Here is a 20,556-nt window from a genome sequence, read left to right as displayed (position 1 = left end):
TATGGGTGTATGCATGCATAGGCCTATATATAAAATGTGACAGTCCCCCATCCGCCTTCAATTTGACCACTCAGAGCATGAGGTGTGTTTCAGAACGTAATCATGTTTAAGAAACATTTGAGTGAACCAAGGGAAAAGCTTGAAAATCCTTTATTTTAAACTTAATGACAAATGTACTAAAAATCCATGAAGTATTCAATTACAGTGATCACTTTCATTCTCTTTTGTCCAGTTTCCTGATGAGAGAAACAAAGTTGTATTAATAGTAGTATTAACAGAAACATAACCATAGTCCAAATTCTGATTGACATCAAACTCCAAAGTTAAAAAAATAAAAATAAATAGTCTGCATTTACCTCATCAGATCCAGGAACATGGCAAGCAGTCGCCCCCGGCCTGTTACAGCCCTCTTCTCAACAACATCTTCATCCTTCATTGTTACAGCCCTCTTCTCAACAACATCTTCATCCTTCACCAATGTTTTGGTCATCCCGTTCCCATCACCTGGCTTTGTCTCTTCCTCATAACTCAGTGTCTGAGACCCATCTGCATCTGTGGCAAACTGCAGCTTTCTACGGAGGATCGGTTGGACGCCAGCAGTAGTTCCCAATTCAGCGTCGGCCTGTCTGTCCATCTTCAATGCAAGACCACTTCCACGCTGGCTCAAGTCATAAGCTGGCCACTGTGGCCAGGGCGTGTTGCCCTCTTGTGGTGCTCTACTGTCAGGCATCCTTGATCTTCTGCCCCATTCCTGATTTCTTCGAGTTTCTTCCCTCAGTGACTCTTCCCTCTCCCTCAGAGCCCGTTTCCTTTGGGATTCCTCCCTCATCGTCCTCAGAGCCAATTCTCTGCGCTTCAGACCCTCTTCTCGTCGAGCTGCCATTTCATGATATGGAGGAGGGATTGGCCAGCCGTACAGCATGGGAGGAGGGGGGATTGGCCATCCATCTAGAATAGGGATTAGCAATCCATCTGGCATTAAGGGAACACCATTCTTTACAGTATCACTTATGACATTGAACCTCTTCCCACTCAGTCCTTTCAAAGGAGGTCTCTGATGCAGGTTGTAGTGCATGGCTGTAGGGTTCAGTTTTGCAACATCATTGGTACTCAGTTGTGGCAGCGCATGTGGCATCTTATCAAGCTCATCCTTAAGAGTGACCAGCACCTGATCAGGCAGGGACAGTCTAGCTGCTGGATCCTCCTGACTTGAGACCGATGCATCAGCTGGAACAGGAAGCCAGCGGGGTCCAGAGATCTCATTTTCAGACGAGATTGCGCCTTCTTTAGCTCCAGAGGCAGGATGAGAGGTTGATGGGTGGTATTTAGTCACTTCAGCAGCTGGTTCATCAGACTGCATGAAGTCTACATGATTGCTAGAGGGGTCAGCATCTGGCGCTGGAGGGTGAGATCTCACCTTAGGTTGTGGGGCAGGGGGGTGAGATCTGACCATATGTTCTGAGGCTGGTGGGCGATATCGCCTCTCAAATTGTGGGGCAGGGGGGTGAGATCTCATAGGTTCTCCATTTACAATGAAGGGGCCAGTACTGACTAAAGCCATGGCAGCTGAAATGACAAGACCATGCATCATATTGAGTATTGAGTGGTCAGAAGAAAAACGCACAATGTAAAACTATCTACGTAGCATTAAATACTTCCACTGACCAGTGTGTGAATTCCTATTAGTGTGATCTTTACACTTTGATCTACAGCAGTTGCAGACAGCTACATCACCACTCAGCTCCTCCCAACTGAAAAGAAAATCGACAAAAATCAGTAACTTTATTGAGAGAGAAAAAAGAAAAAAGTAGTTTAATATATTGTAGCTACAATACCTGGACTGGATTTTCTTGTAGTTGCAGGCCTTAGAACCCACAGTGATGCCCTGGTCTGAAACGACCACACTACAGTGGATGTACACCTTTAGACAGAAGATCCAGGTCATGTTTAACAGCACGCTCAATGGTCACTGGTTAATGTACTGTATGCAGGCAAGAGACTGACTGGTCAGTAACAGACTCACCCCAGATATCAGGCGTGAAGAGTCGAGAATGAAATTCACTGCATCTTTCCTCCCAGAAGGCACAAACTGTGCCATGGTATGGTTGGATCTTGAAGTGGCTGTGCACCTGGCAGAGAACAGTTATTAATCAATTACCTGGTTGGGTTTGAATTTTATTTGAGGGGACAATGCAACATAGTTTCAGTACAAAGCTGAGTACAACTATTACTATTGTTTAACCTTTGTAACCATAGTTGGGACATGTACAGAGCAATTAAAATGTACAGCTTTCATCATACAAACCAGAGCACTACAGACAAGTACAATGAAATACTTTATCACAAACAAATAATTATTACAGTCAGGAATCATTCAATTCCTTTGATTTCAGTAGGTAATGCATTTCTAGGTTTGAATGCCTTTATGGAGAAAGCCAGCGGTCCAAATTTAGCAGCTACTGACTTACTTTTAAAAGGAGTAGTTCACCCCAAAATGACTTTTATTCCTATTGATTACTCACACCATGGAGACTTGAGTTACACAATATTTTTTGGTTGCAATAAATTCACCCCATTGATTCTGGGTGGGGACCCAAATGGATTTTGGTCCGCATCCACCCAGAATGGGGGTAATCAATAGAAAAAATGTGGTGAACTACTCCTTTAAACTTTCAACTTACTGTTCTACCCAGGATTTGAAGCCCGGTCTCCAGTGCACATGCTGAATCTTTTAACCACACTTTCTCTGGGGAGAAATTACATTTTGACCTTCAGGTCAAAATTTGTGGCAAACCAAAAACAGTGATCATACGGTTGTGTCCAACCCAGACACTAAGACATGATTTGGTCTCAATAGAATAGCAGGGAGACCAAAGACAACTACCAAATTTAGTTTGTATTAACATAATATTTACACACAACTTTAAGGTTATATTGAAGTTAGACAGTAGACATTTCTTTTAAACCTCTAATATGCTGCAACACCTGCACCTTACCCTTTATTCAAGATGACTGCATGCTGAGGTCGAGTCTCAGGAGAAATGGATGAAGACACCCAGCAGGACTGGATGAAAGGCCGCTGGTCAGTTCCACATTTAGCTAACACCTGCAGGTGGATGCTCTGGCCCCTCTGATAAAGGTTGGACTCTGCTGTGTTGGTCCAGGATGCTGCAGCCAAAATTATCTTACACTTAAATTTGAAATCTATAGGGTGTGCCAAATGTAGTTCTAAGAGCGGCCATTTCTTGGGACAACACAGCCTTACACAGGTGTTCTGATTAGACTATAGTGTTAGTTCTATGCAATCAAACAATTGAAACACCTGTGTTTTGTCCCAAGAAATGGCCGCTAAGGACTACAATGACGTAGCCGCTGGCAAACACTATAATCCCAAAGTTTCTATTTTCACAGAAAGAAAACAAATTTAACTCACGATTCATGGCATTTATGGCAAAGCTCCAATCAGTCTTCATGCTTGGATTCATGGCATTTATGGCATAGCCCCAGTCAGTCTTCATGCTTGGAAGAGGTATTGAGAAGGGGAATTCCATGGGTCGTCTATGTGACCTTCATTTGGACAGTTATAGGTGAAAATGTAACAAAAAAGAAAAAGGTTTGAAAACTTGCATCTACTAAAATGAGACCCATCAAAATCGTTCCTTTTACACATTTCAAAAGATCTACAAACTTTCAACGCATCACAAATGAGATTGTAGATAGATTTGTTGTATGACACATCGACACATGTAATTTACATAGATAGGGGTCATAGCTCATATAGGGCTTAGTTGTTGAAACCGTTAAATTCATCAACAAGACATACCGGTTTGGGACACAGGAGATGGGCACAGTGAAGGGAGCTTGCCACCGGGTAAGAGGACTTCTAGGGACAAAATGAAGCAAATTGTAGAACACGTCCAAGCCATTCTGGTTCTGTGAAACATAAATGATAATGAATTACAGGAGGCACCAATTTACAGAATTTACTTGAAATACAAGTGGCAATCCATGTATTGTACTCACCACCACATGATTTGTTCCACACAGCGCAAAGTCATAAGTGAAGACAAGATTTTCCTCTGAATATCCATTGTGGAAGCAGTCATTACCAAGCTGCCAGTCCTCTGCACTTAGTAAGACACCATTGAACCTCTTCTCAACCAACAGACTGAGCTGAGATCCAGTGCATGACACCTGAATTCTAGGAACTTCCATGGGAAACCTGTGAAATTCAGGGCCCATCTGCCAAGAACCTAAAGATGTGTCATATGGGAAAACATCACTACCAACTGGAGAGCGGAAAGCAGATAGAACAGGACACGTTGTAAATTCAATAATAAAACACAGTCTTAACAGCTTAAGAATCCCCATGGTGAAGCTCATCGAGTTGGCAGCTCTTTCATTTTGTCAAAAGGCCTGGCTTTTAAAAAGACCAAGATGGCACTCATGCCATGGACATTTCAGTTTGCACAGGTGTTGGCAATTAACTTTAATTAGGGTACATTGTTATACTGAGTAGTAGGCAAGCAGCAAGCTTGTAGAACAAGATGAAAGCAGGCAGTAGCACACACACTTTGCTTAAAGTTTATTAAGCACATAAGTAATGTGCAAAACATGTTTTGGAGATGAAACATTAAAACTTTGTGCGGCTACCCATCGGGAGCCTATTTACTGCTCAGGGCTCACATCCGGTGTAAGGCCCGCCTACTGTATCCGTATATATTAACCCGCGCAGATAGAGTGTTTCCGTATCCGCTTTAGACCGGATCTGTGATCCTCAAAGTGATTTTGTCTCAGTCTGTCCTTGGAAGTTGTGGGTGGAGCAAAGACATCTGGTCCCTCCTACTACATGACGACGACCAGGCATCCACAGGTGAGCACCTGGTGTGCACGGGTGAGCAGCGAAGGAGGAAGAAGACGCACGAACACAAAAACGGAGGTGTAGAAAAGAAAACTATAACAGAGAGAAATGGCTTTATTACCACGACTGTTTTTGGGCTGGATGTGATCGACTCAAAATAACCACTACAAGTTCATCATGTCATCCTTGGGTAAGTTGTTTAAATGTGTGTGTATGTTTAAACAGCTGCATACAAAACAGAAGAAATACGTTTTTTAGGTGTGGTCACATGCAGTCAGCCCACTGTCAGGTAAATGGAGCTTCATGATGCTTTTTCTGGTATTTCTGGTTTGAACACCTTTTCTGTTCAGGTGGTCGGCTTCATAACATAGCCTGTCTCTTCTTGTCTAGTAGCATATCTTTATTTAATTTTAAATGTTCATTCGGATGAGTCTTCTCATTAAAATGCAAAGGTTAAAATGTAATTTTAGATGTTATTAGACAGATGCCAGGTTAATTTGTTGACCTGGCTTGCATCCTATTGTCTCAATGTTATTATATATTTTGTATTATTATATTGTACTTCTTAAACTGATGCTAAGTTCTTTGTTTACCTTTCTCTATGTATGTGAATTCACAGACATTCTAGGGCTATGTTTACCTATGATCCTAGATTACAGAGGCACATAGTGCATTTGATGTGTGTGTTTACATTGCTTAGACTGTAAGTCCCTCTGCTAATGGCTGGCTACAATACATACATTGTAAATTGGATGCTAGGCATAATAGCAATTGTGTCCTACTTACTGTAGGCCTGCTACCTGCCTAGCATGAGAGGCCACATTATCTGACAGTCTTCCAGGCAGAGTGTCAACCAGTAGGTATCCTATCCCAGTGGGTCTCAACCTTTTCAGGCTGTGACCCCCCAAAATATTATATCAATAAGAGTTGAGGAATTACATTTTGTATAACATGGTTCTATTGTGAAAATAGCAGATTTTTGCGAGGCGTTGTGGGCATGTAGATCATCTATTTTCACAATTTCTATCTCTAATATTTGACAATTTGGCCAATGTTTAATTTGTCATTTTAGAGGTGTTAAAACGTCCTTAAATTGTCACTTTAGAAATGTGCATAAACCCTCTATACACTTAAACTTTATCTTGGTTTGTTTACTGTTGTTGATTGAGAAAACAATGTTGTACATTGAAAAGTTAATCAACTGGGGACCCGGCCCGCCAAAATAATGTGGGGACGCTCCTGAGTTGAGAACCTGTGCCCTACCCGACTTTCTCAATGGAAGTGTAGGCAGACCACCAGGCCTACTCTACAATACAGATTGGTTGAATATATGTTAAAAGAAGTCCCTGGTTGCATTTAATTGTGTTTTTATTTATCTAAACATTATGCATGTCTAAACGGCAACCACGTTGGGACTAAAAACATGGACTCTAGCAGTAATCGCAACTGAATGTATGGGTCAGTTTACACTGTAAACAGGAGCCCTCAGGCCAGCATTCATTGAATGTTTGAACACCCACCCTGACCCCACCCATGAGCTTAGTCCCTTTCTCTTCAGGTGGCTCTTCTTAACCACCTTCTGTGACCTGGGGCAGTGGTAGCCTGGGCCCAGCCTATATATACTAATGCAGCTAACTAGTAACTGCATCCCCCTCCATGTTAACATGTGTGGGGATGAAGTCTAGCTCCAGCTAGGCTAGGGCAGTGGCACACACACACACACACACACACACACACACACACACACACACACACACACACACACACACACACACACACACACACACACACAGAGACAGACAGACAGACAGACAGACAGACAGACAGACAGACAGACAGACAGACAGAGACACACACACACACACACACACACACACACACACACACACACACACACACACACTTCTTTTGCAAAATTAGCAGTAGCCTATACAAGCTCAAAACACGCAAACTCGTTTCGAGCTTGTAGCTCTGCTACTTTTGTTTTGATACTTTTGTGTGGCGCTGTATGTTGTATGATCAAGTAGGGCATTAATTAAACCAGAGGTTTTTTGCCTAACAGCGACGATATGGGAGTTAGCTACGATTCCGTTTAAATGTGGGACTCCCTCCTGAAGCAAGGCCTCATGCCCCCCCTCCTGTGATCTTTGGCGCCACTCAAGGGGGGCCTTCGCCCCACACACTCCAGGTTGAGTAACACTGCCTTGGGGGATGTAATGGTATTGTTGGCTACAGAGATCTCATACTGATTATGCTGCCATCGCTGCAGACATTTCCAGCACGCTCCTGGCTGTGACACATTACACCAGTGGTTCTCAAACTTGATTAGCTTAATGTAAAAATAAATCTCACTCAACGGTAAACAAACCTACATAAGTGTATACAGGGTATCTGCACATTAATAAAGTGACAATTCAAGGACTTTCAAGACTGTTTTAATACCAAACTGGCCAAACATAAAGTAAGCAAGAGGCAAACATTGTGAAAATAGGCGATCTACATGCTCACAACGCCTCGCACTGCGAGGCGTTGTGAGCATGTAGATCGGCTATTTTCACAATATTTATCTGTGGAACGAGTCACATTAAATGTAATACCCACAATTCCAAGTGCTTGTCAGGGTGGGGGTCACAGCCTAAAAAGGTTTGAGAACCCCTGCATTACACCATCACTCATCTCTGCTGGGACAATGAAGTGTGTGATTAATTAGCTAGTTGTTAATCAGGTGGTGTTGTCTCTGTATGGTTGGTTTACCTGCTGCTGGCCCACTTGTGTCTTGCTGTGCTGAGCACAGCGGTGTCAGAGCAGCTCACTCAACCTGATTTTCCTCTATTTGTTCGTCCACATTGTCGGTGTACACTACTTCACGACCAAGCTTTATGATTGTCCTCAGATTCAATTAGCAATTTAGGCATTTAGCAGATGCTCTTATCCAGAGCGATGTGAGATCAGACAAGTTTGTCAGTGAAAGGATTTAAATGATTTTTATTAGCAGTGTACCTCGAGAAACGGATGCATGTTTGAAACGCTGAGGAAGGCCTACGTGCTGTAACACGTCCATTTCTCGAGGTAGACTGCTGCTGCTGTACAAACCTGGTCAAGCAAGCAGTATAAGAAACATATGAACAATATCTTCATAGTATAAAATTAGCATCTATCAAAAAAACAACACAAAACAAAACGGGCAACAAGAAGTGACACAAGAATGGGCTTAGGTGTGTGTCGGATCAGATCAATTTCAAAAAGCAGATGTGGGTATTATTACATCTGCTTTCATGCCATGTAGTCTCTTTGTTAATACAGCATTTATTTCAAGAGTGCTTGGATTTGTAAACATTGCTGTGGGAGAATATAATTGTTGTTGTTTGTAATGATAGGCTATTTGTCGTAAAGCGTCTCAGAAAAAGTAACTATTTGACTTTCTGAAAAGCCAATTAACAACTTTCAGACAGGTGTCATCATTATAGGCGAAAAATGTCCCAAATAGTGAAAATGACTGATCTACAAGCTTATGACACATGGCAAGCTTGCCTACAAGATGCCGTCCTACGTTAGTACAGTATGAAATAAGTGGTTAACAAGAATCTTATTATGTTGGAGGTCATCCTCGCTGACATTGTGTTCTAAATGTTTATTGGGGGGCTTGCTGTAGGACTATGCTGTGTCAACTTGAAGGACAACAAGGCCCTGATGAAGATGGGCCTGGGACTGGTGCTAGTGGGACATGTGAACTTCCTGCTGGGTGCCCTGGTGCACGGCGCTGTTCTCAGGCACATCAACGTGAACGCTGTGGCCCGGGCCATGGTGTACGCCATCGCCAACGTCATCGCCATTGTGGCTGGCCTTTTTGTAAGTGGCACCTACCCTAATGAAACGCTGACCCCTCTAGGCCTTAAGGGGATGTGCAGTTGCGGGGCTACATAAATACACACCCAATGTAGAGAATGCACCGGAAACAAAAACATTAACCTGTAGATCAGTGTTTCTCTGAAGGGGGTACGAGGGGATACTGCAGGGGGTACAGGAGAAAATATGTATTTTACTGTTAAAGGGCCAGTTCACCTCTGGGACAACCAGACCTTATTTTATTGTTATTTGGGACACGATCAACACAATCTTGAGTTATGTTTTGTGTTCAATCTGTGTTTTGAGATATTTTAGTGTTTCAGCATGAATGATGATGCATTTTGCATCATATGAGTCATCATGCTGCATCATGTGTTGACCGTGTCCCAAACAACAATAAAATAAGATCTGGCTGTCCCAGAGGTGAACTAACCCTTTAAGGGCAATGACAAAATATTGATAGTCTTTATGTGAACCTTCTCATCTGTAAATTGTTAAACCAAATTACATCAATACCTTGACTAGTACAACTGTTATTGAATGGAAAGCAATGTTTATTTGCTATTATGCTGTTTTATTTTTAACATATAGGCATTGGGACTGAACTTTGATGTACATTTTATAAGCGAAATGCTGTTGTCAGGGGAAGGGGGTACTTGGCTTCAGACATTAGTATAAGCGTGTACTGCAACCAAAACAGTTTGAGAACCAGTGCTGTAGATTGTGTTACAAGATTGTAAATTCACTTCAACAAAGGCCATTGATACAATGCTATAAACAGGCCACACTGTGACTAGTTGATTCAATGTATATTTCAATTGTTTCTTTCAGGGCATAATAAGTGGAATCACCGCCATTGTCTTGTCAAAAAACAAGAAAAACAAGGCACTGGTAAATACAGTTTCTTATTCATCTGATTAGAACTCTCAAATGAACTTGCCCTCTGTTCTGAGTGCAGTGTGTTGATTTAATGGTAGACAAAATGACAAGTTACACAGAGGAAGGCTTGAATCCTGTATTCAAATTATGGAACCACCTCAGATTATACACACTTGACGGTGCGCTCCTCCTATGTACATTTATCTCTTGATAATACCAACAAATAATACCTTTGCTGAGGAAATACATTTTAATTTAAGGCTCCATGATACAACTACAAGTCCAAGTATTTCAGAGTTAGAAACAAGGAATCATTTGACTTTGTAAGCAAAACCAAGCAAAGCAGATTCTGACGATATTTATACTTTGTAAACTTTGTCCTGTTGCTTATTTTGGGGGAAGTGGAGTGGCTCTATTCATGTTATATTAATTCACCTTTGAATTTGAAAGAGCATCTGGTGTTCACTGACATTTACAACCTGTCAGATTATTTGACGTTAGAGGGCACCACTGATCAAAGCAGGACAAATTTCCCCAAGGGGATAAATTCACATTTGGTGTGACACATTGCCACAGATTCTGAAAAATGTGAGTATTGCTGCATAAAGTGCATATGCACAACGTATCAGGAGCTATAATAGTGGATGGACTGTGATAAACAATTCCCAAAACTAAGCAACAGGACTTGCTGTTATTGTCTGCCAACAGTGTTATTTTGAGACCTGCAACAGATAAAGATGATTGGCAATATGTGAACTTATATCATGGCCAGGTTCGGGCAAAGTTTAATCTCACTTTAACCTTGGTGCATCTGTGTTGTGCTTCTGTTCTTTACAGAAGTGGGTTCTGTTGGTGTTCAGTTTCGTGGCGGGTCTCTTGGCAGCTGCCTCCACTTTGGGCCTGATGGTCTCCATGGTCAAAGCCATCATTCATGGCGGACGCAGTCTGCTGACACATTGCAAGGATTTGGACAAAATCATCATTGTCGATGCCTTTTCCAGCATCACCAACGAATGTCCCTTCGACCCCACTCGCATCTACGTAAGTCAGAAACTTAAAGATGGACGTACAGCTAGCTATGCCTTGAACCACTCGAACCAAGTAGTATATTTGATCAAATAGTTAATAGATGCCCTGGAAAAAGCAGAGCTAAACAAACTCTCAATGCCAAAGACACAGGTACAGGGCACTTTACAGCTTTTACATACACACAGACTGCATGTCTATGTGAAAAGATGTTCATATCCCAGGAGTAAGAATCTTGTACACAGCATTTTCAAACTCCTTAAGCGCAAGGACAACCTCTGAACTGATCTCTCTTAATAGTGCTGCTATTCTTGATTAGTTATAATAGTTATTATATTTATTTTCTTACTTGTGGTCTACGCCAGGCCAAATGCGTGGCCCAGACTGTTTTCCATCCCGTCCGTCTGTCCGCCTGAGTGTGTGTGTGTGTGTGTGTGTGTGTTTGTTTGTGTGTCCGCCCGTATGTGTATGTGTATCCTCGGCACCGTTGGCACGATCGCCACGAGGCCAGAGGAGAACCACTGCCTGTTATAGCGCTTCCAGGAGGCACTTTTTTCACTTATATTAACTCCTATAGATTTTGTCCAAAGATCCTGCAAATCTGTACATATTATCTCTATAGTCATGTGATAAAGATTACTCTGTCAGATTCTTCATATTCCATCCTGATTGGCTAAGATTGGCTTCCAAAGTTTGCAGCAGTGGCTTGTTTTGAACAATATCCCTCAAATGATGAACGCAGCGTCCGATAAGATTTACTTCTACCGGCCTGGCAGGGACCTGTGCTCCGAGGAGCAATTTTACTAGTAAACTACTAAAAAACTACTAACTAATACTAGTCTGAGGAACCAGAACAGAGTCATTTCATGCTTATGTACCTGTATACGATGTAAGAGAAACATTGAACCTTGAACTTGGATAGCAACTGTGTTTTTAGTCGTAGTTGTGACATTGTTTCTTGGTGCCCGTTCTCTCTGCCAGGGAACCACAGTGATTCTGTGGGTTCCTCTCATCGTGATGTCTCTGGTGGAGATGGTGTTCTCCTTCCGGTGCTTCGCAGCCTGCACCTCCTTCCTCCGCATGTGCAGACGAAGAAGGCCCATCCAGGCTAGAAGAGTAAGTTGTCATTTTAGGTTATTTTTATGTGATCTGTGTCCACTGGCTGTGTTTGTTTTTTGTGTGTGGTACAATATGCCAGTGGTTCTCAACCTTTTCAGGCCGTGACCCCCAAACTGGGGACCCCCCAGCCCACCCTGACGAGCACTACTTGGAGTTGGAAGAGTTGAGGCAGTACATTTTGTTTAACACGGTACTATTGTGAAAATAGGCATGCTCACAAAGCAGAGGCGTTGTGAGCATGTAGATTGTCTATTTTCACAATTTCTGCCTCTAATATTTGACAATGTTTACATTTTTATTTTAGAGGTATTAAAAAGGTCTTAAAAGTCCTTAAATTGTCACTTTAGAAATGTGCATATGCCCTCTGTACACTTAAACTGTATGTTGGTTTGTTTACTGTTGAGTGAGAAAACAACGTTAAATTTTAAGCTAATCATCTGGGGACCCCCCAAAATCATTTGGGGACCCCCGTGGGGGTCCCGACCCACAGGTTGAGAACCACTGCCACTGCCAGTATAAATGCCCTACATGTTATGAAAATAATACGGTGTGTCTGTAGTTTCCAACCATGTAACAGCTCACATACTACTATGCTTCCTTTTACTGGTATGGCTGTTAAGCATTACATCCACTAGAGTGCAGTTCAGAGGAGCAAATGAAATCTGACCTGTCTTCCTTGGGTCTTTCTTTCCATCTCTATTTTTCTTCCCTTTCCTGAAAATAAACTACAAATGATGCGAGCTTGTATGAAAAATAATTTCACCCACTTCTTTACAGCTGTAAACCTGGGTTGTTGCAATAATTTGAAGTTGAAGTTCAGAGTCAAATATGTTCTATCAACAAACATGATAATGTAATGTAAGAAAGAGCTGTCATTGTTGTACTTAAAGTAATATAGGACCTTAACACATTGACCGCCTCCCCCGATAGTCCCGAGAAAATTCCAATGTCGCTCCCCGCCAGGCCCGATAGTCCCGAGAATTTGCTTTTATATAATGTAATGTTTAATTACATTCTTCTGCAGCCCGTTAAAAAGTTTGAGCTTTCTGTCATATAAGGAACCAAAGATATCACTCATCAAAGTAAGTGTGTTTGAAAACAAGAGTGTAATAACGTATAAATCTCAATAGAAATGAATAAAACTCCCAATAAACCACAGTGAATGCATTTAGCGTGGCAGAGCGCAGCCCGCAGAGTGCAATCAGCGACACACTGGGCACACGCATGTAGAAGGATGTGGGGCAGGGATGTGCAGAGAATATTTAGAGAGGCAGGGGCTGACATTTCTAAAGGGGCCTTTTGGTGGACAATTCTATTGAATGCAGCCCTCAGGGGCAGGGGCTCAAGCCCCCTTTGATGTCTATGTGTACATGCCTGGTGAAGGGGCTGGCAGAAGCGACAAACGGAGCAGCTGGATCTGAGACCATTTTGCACAAATCAAACAAAATCCAGTAAAATGTTCACTTGGAAAGCCATGACCTGCCTCATTGGCCAACAACACACAGCTTCATCATAACCCCCAAAGTCTCGACAACAAAATATTATGTCCCAGGCAGCCACACAACAACGAAGATCAGAAGATCAGATCAGCAGGAGCGTCACAAGGGAAAAGTGGGACTGAGTCTGATTTACTAGGGCCCAAGGTGGAAGGGGCTTCATTATTTTATACTTTTGCTATTGAAAAATAGCAGATCTACAAGCTTGCAGCGCGACACTCGGTGCCATGCTGTGAGCTTGTATATATCTATTTTTGAAATCCCCCTATGAAGAAAATTCATGGGGGGCCCGCAGTGAATCCTTGTACCCAGTGGGTACAAGGATTCACTGCGGCGAATTGTCTTCATAGGGGGATTTCAAAAATAGATATATACAAGCTCACAGCATGGCAACGAGTGTCGCGCTGCAAGCTTGTAGATCTGCTATTTTTCAATAGCAAAAGTATAAAATAATGAAGCATTTGAACAGATCCTCAGCCTCTGAGCCAAACAACCCACTACAGTACAAACACATAGAATCACCTGATGCAGCGCCGGTCCATTCGACTACCAATCCGATCTTCAAGCCCTGCTCGCGGGAGAGGAGAGGAGAAAATACCCCCCGGCGAAGTCCTCGGTCAGGCTTTTCTGGTCTGAAGAAAAGCGACGCGTCGCGCCCATATAACTCCAACAAAAGTAGTGAAAATAGCAGATTTACAAGCACACAACGCCTCATCCCAAGCGCGATGATCGTTTCACGAGTGTCCTCCAACGAGTAAGAAAAGTAAACGCGACGATCATCATTTGGCAGCTCTGTTTCCATCCTAAACGTACTGTTGTTTTGGTGGATAATATTCCAGTCTGATGAAAGGGTCGCGTCCAAGGTCCATATAACTCCATGTAACAAAAGTACTGAAAATAGCAGATCTACAAGCACACAACGCCTCGTCGCATCAGCCGCATCACAAGCACGATAATCGTTTCAACGAGTAAGAAAAAGCAAACGCGACGATCATCATTTGGCAGCTGTTTCCAAAGTAGGCCTACTGTTTAGCTTCGCTAGGTTTTCCCTGCTGTGCACGCGCGATGCGCGCGCGCATGCAGGCATGTGCATTTGAGGCGCGCCGTGCACGAGCGCGCAGCCTGAGAAGAGAACGTCTAAACGTGCAGCGCTCCTGGAACCATCTAGCGTGATCGCACATCGCAGCAGTGTGCTCATAGACTATAATGAGTGTGCTCTGTTCTAAAGCCCGCCTACTGTATCCGGTTATGTAACACTCAGATACATGCAAGACACGTTTCCGCATCTGGTATAGACCCAGAACGGATCAGCAACAAGCAGGGCAAATTGTCCCAATCAGTTCTCTACAGGCCACTGAGGCCATGCAGCCAGCAGTTTGCGCACATCAATCAACAGAGCATGAGAGCGATTCAATTCAAAGGAACGTTATTGGCATGAGAAAACATAGGCTACGTTTACATCGCCAAAGCAAGTGCCACAAATAAATAAAAACAATTGAATATGGGGAACATATTTACAGTTATACACATAGGCCTTGCCTTATATAAAGTTATAAGTTATAAGTGTGTGTGTGTGTGTGTGTGTGTGTGTGTGTGTGTGTGTGTGTGTGTGTGTGTGTGTGTGTGTGTGTGTGTGTGTGTGTGTCAAAATGTGATCTGTGCAAAATAAAACACTTGAATGTTGAATAAAAGGTAAAAAGCTTATTTCTATTTCTGTGAAGTCAGTATGACGCCCTAAGGGCAAGAGGTGACCTATTACAGCCCTATTACACTATTCCAGTTATTGCCCTATTACACAATTACACTTATTACACTAGTACACTTATCTGATAAGTGCCTGACGCCATAAATTCAAATATCAACTGAATTATCCACTTGAAAAGCGATCGATCACAAAAAGGTAAATATCTCCAGTTTTTTCAATTATAGCTGGATTTTGGTCAAAAATGGCTATTTTGAGATGGCTGCAACTATAGAAAAAAAAGCTTTTTATTTATTTATTTTATTTTTTGGTGAGACTAGAGGTTGTCTTGTTTCATTTCAGGTACTGTAGGACATTGTCAAAAGAATACAGAATTTAGGAAAAATGTCAATATAAAAAAAAATATATAAATTTTTTCATTAAACAAAATGGCAGGAGAGCCAAACAGTCAATGTTAAAATGGCGGCCAATGTGTTAATACGTGATGACGGGTGCGATCGGTAAGGTGCCGCATAGTAAATGGGTTTTATTTGCCGAGCTGCATATCCTGTACCATTTAAACCCTCTAGAATTGGTAAAACGGACCTGGAAATAACATACTTTTTTTTTTTTTTTTTTTTTTACTCTCTACCAAATCGTTGTGAGCTTGTACATCTGCTGTTTTTTCGACATAATTATGTTCCGCCCTGGATAATGGATGTTGGGTAACAATAATCGTGACATGAAATCTTCATATCGTCCCATCCCTGCTGTGTGTGTAAATCCATTCTGCATTTGTTTCCAGGTGCGTATTCAGAGGCCTGATGAAGTGGCGTCGTCACCGCCGCCAACTTCGGAGACGATCGCCGAGGCCACAGAGCAGCACGAGCTGCTGGAATGCAACGCTGTAGCAGAGCACAGTGACTGGCTCTGACCCAGCGGAACCTACTGTGGAACGACGTTTCAAAAGTACTGGAACTTTACAATCGCATAGGTTTAAAAGTATTGGAACCTAGAACACACATGGGTTTAACCTATTAAACCCCATCGGGAGTGCCCTGACTATTCTTGATCTGCGGATATTTTCTTATTCTCCTGATATTTTTTGCCAAAAATAGACGATCCACAAGCTCACAATGTGCCAGCATTGCAATGTGTTTTGAGCTCGTAGATGGGCTATTTTCGCAGAATGGTCGGCATTTGTCACACTAGGGTTCATGTATTTAAAATCTTCGATTCCAATAACGCATTTCAAAAAGATATATCAGTTTACTATGATGAATGATATATGCATCCCTAATGATTGTCAGTGCAGACAGAGTGACACACATACTGTACTTATACACAGATATTGAGTCTACTATGATGTTTCAAGGCCTTGTGTTGTGATCAGATGTTGATGTAGTGTATTGGGCCATTACAATCACTGCTAGGTGTGCAACAGGTAAACTAATGGATTTAATCGATTATAAAAATTGATTTTATTATACAATGTAATTATCTATTTTCAAAAATACTGAAAATAGCTTGTGGGCTTGTAGATCTGCTGTTTTCTATATTTTAGTGTGGCACCGTCGCTCAGCGAAGTATAACGTGGGGCTTAAGTGGTTAATCAGACTAATTGATTTAGGTCAATTAGAATTTCTTTGCGCGATTCGTATGATGTGGCATGTACTTAAAAGGATTTTTCACTTTCAAAAAAACGTTTTGTCATTCTATCGTCTAATCAGGCTTTTGGGAACACCCAGGACAGTTTTTGAATTTCTTCATTCAGTATTTAGATATTTGATATTCATTTCCCCCCATTCTCCCCCTTCCAGGACCTTCCTATACAAACCCATTATAACTTCAAACTCCATTTTAACCATGATAGATTCAATGAAAACAACTGTTCTCTTTTCTGGTGACTCCTGACACCCTCCGAATATGTGAGCAGACCGTGTTTTTTCGATAACCTCTTTCATTTATTTTTCATAATGTTTTATTGTATTTAATACGTTTTTTTTCCCTTTAAATGCTGTTAGCTCATAGGAGCAATACTGTTATATAATATGATATATATGACTATATAATAATAGAGGCCTTGCACGATATACTGTATTTGTACTTTTTCTTTTCTTCTGGCATGGCTGCCTTTAATCATTTGTAACCACTGAAAATGCATAATTCCTGTGCAGTGGTTGAGTACAATAGGTAAAACATTGGAAAAGCATGAAATTACAGTTCCACTGTCTGTGACACAAAGTGTCTCACAAGTGTTTGTTTCAACGCCTTGGCCCCAGCCGCCCCACAATCCACAGTACCTCTTAGGCTGGACTCACACAGCTGCGTGAAACATCTTCTCCGTATCGCCTGAGAATGGCCACTGGGAGCGCCGTACTAATGCATTGTCAATGGAAGGTTGTTTGGTTTTTTGTCGTTGCCGTGTCTCTAGCTCAACCGCAGCCTGTCTTTTGGCCAAGAGACACGGCAACGACAAAACACCAAACAACCTTCCATTGACAATGCATTAGTACGGCGCACCCAGTGGCCATTCTCAGGCGATACGGAGAAGATGTTTCACGCAAATGTCTGTACAGCGCCTCAGACCTCCTCCATAAACATACTCTTTCACAGCACCTGCGGTCCACAGATTTGGATCTCCTCTCTATCCCCCAAACCAGCAAGCAAACATTTGGGGACGGACCCTTCAGTATGGCAGCCCCCACCCTTTGGAACTCTCTGCCAATGGAGCTTTGCAATGCTCGATTCTAGACTCTTTTAGGACTTCCTTGAAAATACACCTATTCTCTCAGGCAAATGGCAACTAGTTGTTTGTTGTATTGTATTGTTTTGTTTTGTTTGTTTTTAATGTAAAGTGTCCCTGTGGTTCATAAAAGGCGCTATATAAATTCAATCTATTATTATATACCTTCTCAACATGGGGTCCAGGGACCCCTTTTGGTTCTTGAGTGTGTTCCAGGGCGTCCCCAGCCCCAGCTAAATGCTTTTTAGGAAACAATTGGAGCCTTAGGGTTGTGTAATTCTAGAAGAGTGTTTCTCAAATGGGGGTACGTGTACCCCTAGGGGTACGTAGAGGCACTACAGGGGCTACTTGAGAGAAAATGGAAATTAGAAACATTTCACATTTCACTGTTATGTTTAATGATAAAACATTGACAAATGTATGTGAACGTGCTGCTCTGTAAATATTTAAACCAAATGAAGATGATTTACTGTTACTGAATAGAAAACAGGCTACTTACTTTTATTTCCAACATATTGACATCAAAACTGGACTTTTGATGTAAGTATTTTCTAGTCAAAATGTTGTCGATTAAAGGGGGTGATCGGATTCATATTATCAGGAAAAGGGGGTACTGAAGCCCAAAAGGTTTGAGAACCACTGTTCTAGAACATGTGTACAAATGTATTTACACATTTATCCATGCGCAGAGTTAATTAATGCTGAGGATTTTATAGTGTGGATTTGGAACTCAAGATAAACAAAATCTATTTTTGGGACTGCTGTCTTGCTTTTGGCACAGTATGCCTGTGTTGTCACAGCTTTGGAAAGGTCAGAACTAAAAATAAAATGTCTCTTTATTAGAAAATGTCTCAGTATTTAGATATTTGATATTCATTTCCCCCCATTCTCCCCCTTCCAGGACCTTCCTATACAAACCCATTATAACTTCAAACTCCATTTTAACCATGATAGATTCAATGAAAACAACTGTTCTCTTTTCTGGTGACTCCTGACACCCTCCGAATATGTGAGCAGACCGTGTTTTTTCGATAACCTCTTTCATTTATTTTTCATAATGTTTTATTGTATTTAATACGTTTTTTTTCCCTTTAAATGCTGTTAGCTCATAGGAGCAATACTGTTATATAATATGATATATATGACTATATAATAATAGAGGCCTTGCACGATATACTGTATTTGTACTTTTTCTTTTCTTCTGGCATGGCTGCCTTTAATCATTTGTAACCACTGAAAATGCATAATTCCTGTGCAGTGGTTGAGTACAATAGGTAAAACATTGGAAAAGCATGAAATTACAGTTCCACTGTCTGTGACACAAAGTGTCTCACAAGTGTTTGTTTCAACGCCTTGGCCCCAGCCGCCCCACAATCCACAGTACCTCTTAGGCTGGACTCACACAGCTGCGTGAAACATCTTCTCCGTATCGCCTGAGAATGGCCACTGGGAGCGCCGTACTAATGCATTGTCAATGGAAGGTTGTTTGGTTTTTTGTCGTTGCCGTGTCTCTAGCTCAACCGCAGCCTGTCTTTTGGCCAAGAGACACGGCAACGACAAAACACCAAACAACCTTCCATTGACAATGCATTAGTACGGCGCACCCAGTGGCCATTCTCAGGCGATACGGAGAAGATATTTCACGCAAATGTCTGTACAGCGCCTCAGACCTCCTCCATAAACATACTCTTTCACAGCACCTGCGGTCCACAGATTTGGATCTCCTCTCTATCCCCCAAACCAGCAAGCAAACATTTGGGGACGGACCCTTCAGTATGGCAGCCCCCACCCTTTGGAACTCTCTGCCAATGGAGCTTCACAATGCTCGACTCTGGACTCTTAGGACTGCCTTAAAAATACACCTATTCTCTCAGGCAAATGGCAACTAGTTGTTTGTTGTGTTGTATTGTTTTATTTTGTTTGCTTTTAATGTAAAGTGTCCCTGTGGTTCATAAAAGGCGCTATATAAATTCAATCTATTATTATATACCTTCTCAACATGGGTTCCAGGGCGTCCCCAGCCCCAGCTAAATGCTTTTTAGGAAACAAATGGAGCCGCTGTGTAATTCTAGAACAGTGTTTCTCAAATGGCGTTATGTGTACCCCTAGGGGTACGCAGAGGTACTACAGGGGGTACTTGAGAGAAAATGGAAATTAGAAACATTTCACTGTTATGTTTAATGATAAAACATTGACAAATGTATGTGAACATGCTGCTCTGTAAAGATTTAAACCAAATGAAGATGATTTACTGTTACTGAATAGAAAACAGGCTTACTTAATTTTATTTCCAACATATTGACATCAAAACTGGACTTTTGATGTAAGTATTTTCTAGTCAAAATGTTGTCGATTAAAGGGGGTGATCGGATTCATATTATCAGGAAAAGGGGGTACTGAAGCCCAGAAAGTTTGAGAACCACTGTTCTAGAACATGTGTACAAATGTATTTACACATTTATCCATGCACAGAGTTAATTAATGCTGAGGATTTTATAGTGTGGATTGGGAACTCAAGATAAACAATCTATTTTTGGGACTGCTGTCTTGCTTTTGGCACAGTATGCCTGTGTTGTCACAGCTTTGGAAAGGTCCAAAGCTGTCTCTTTTTTTTAAGTAAGTAACCCTGTAACATCTGGTCATTTATCACTTGATGTGTCCAAATACGGAAGTCTGCAGTTTCATTTTGAGAATCATCTTGTATTTATCACTATTTTAAGGGAAAGGGGCATTCTCAGCATCACCCAGACCCAGCCCTGCTGATGGCTACTCAGCTGTAGCCTGACTGCAAGCGTCAGACTATCACACCCACCAACGGGGTGGTAATGTGCGGACTGATTTATCAGGCTAACACAGCTGGCTTTTTGATGAGCGCCAATAAATATCCCCTTATTGTTTTTAA

General features: G+C 41.8%; 2 protein-coding genes across 2 annotated transcripts in view; one reads left to right on the top strand and one right to left on the bottom strand.

Moving 5' to 3' along the window:
• fam167b (family with sequence similarity 167 member B) overlaps positions 1–20,556 on the bottom strand; it is a gene marked incomplete at its 5' end in the record, with an annotated part of 214,550 nt that overhangs the window by 121,941 nt on the left and 72,053 nt on the right. The gene's annotated exons all lie outside the window — the stretch shown is intronic.
• Positions 3,042–15,842, top strand: tmem54a (transmembrane protein 54a; the record flags this gene model as incomplete). Its single annotated transcript, XM_080750846.1, has 7 exons — positions 3,042–3,082; positions 4,812–4,894; positions 8,514–8,710; positions 9,539–9,598; positions 10,424–10,627; positions 11,594–11,728; positions 15,714–15,842. 7 exons carry the CDS (start codon positions 3,042–3,044, stop codon positions 15,840–15,842), a joined length of 849 nt encoding a protein of 282 aa, XP_080606972.1.

The sequence above is a fragment of the Nannobrachium achirus genome (genome assembly GCF_963921795.1).
Source record: "Nannobrachium achirus genome assembly, chromosome: 20".
Lineage (NCBI taxonomy): Eukaryota > Metazoa > Chordata > Actinopteri > Myctophiformes > Myctophidae > Nannobrachium > Nannobrachium achirus.
Note: the sequence above shows the minus strand (reverse complement) of the source record. Positions and strands in the feature narration are given on the sequence as shown.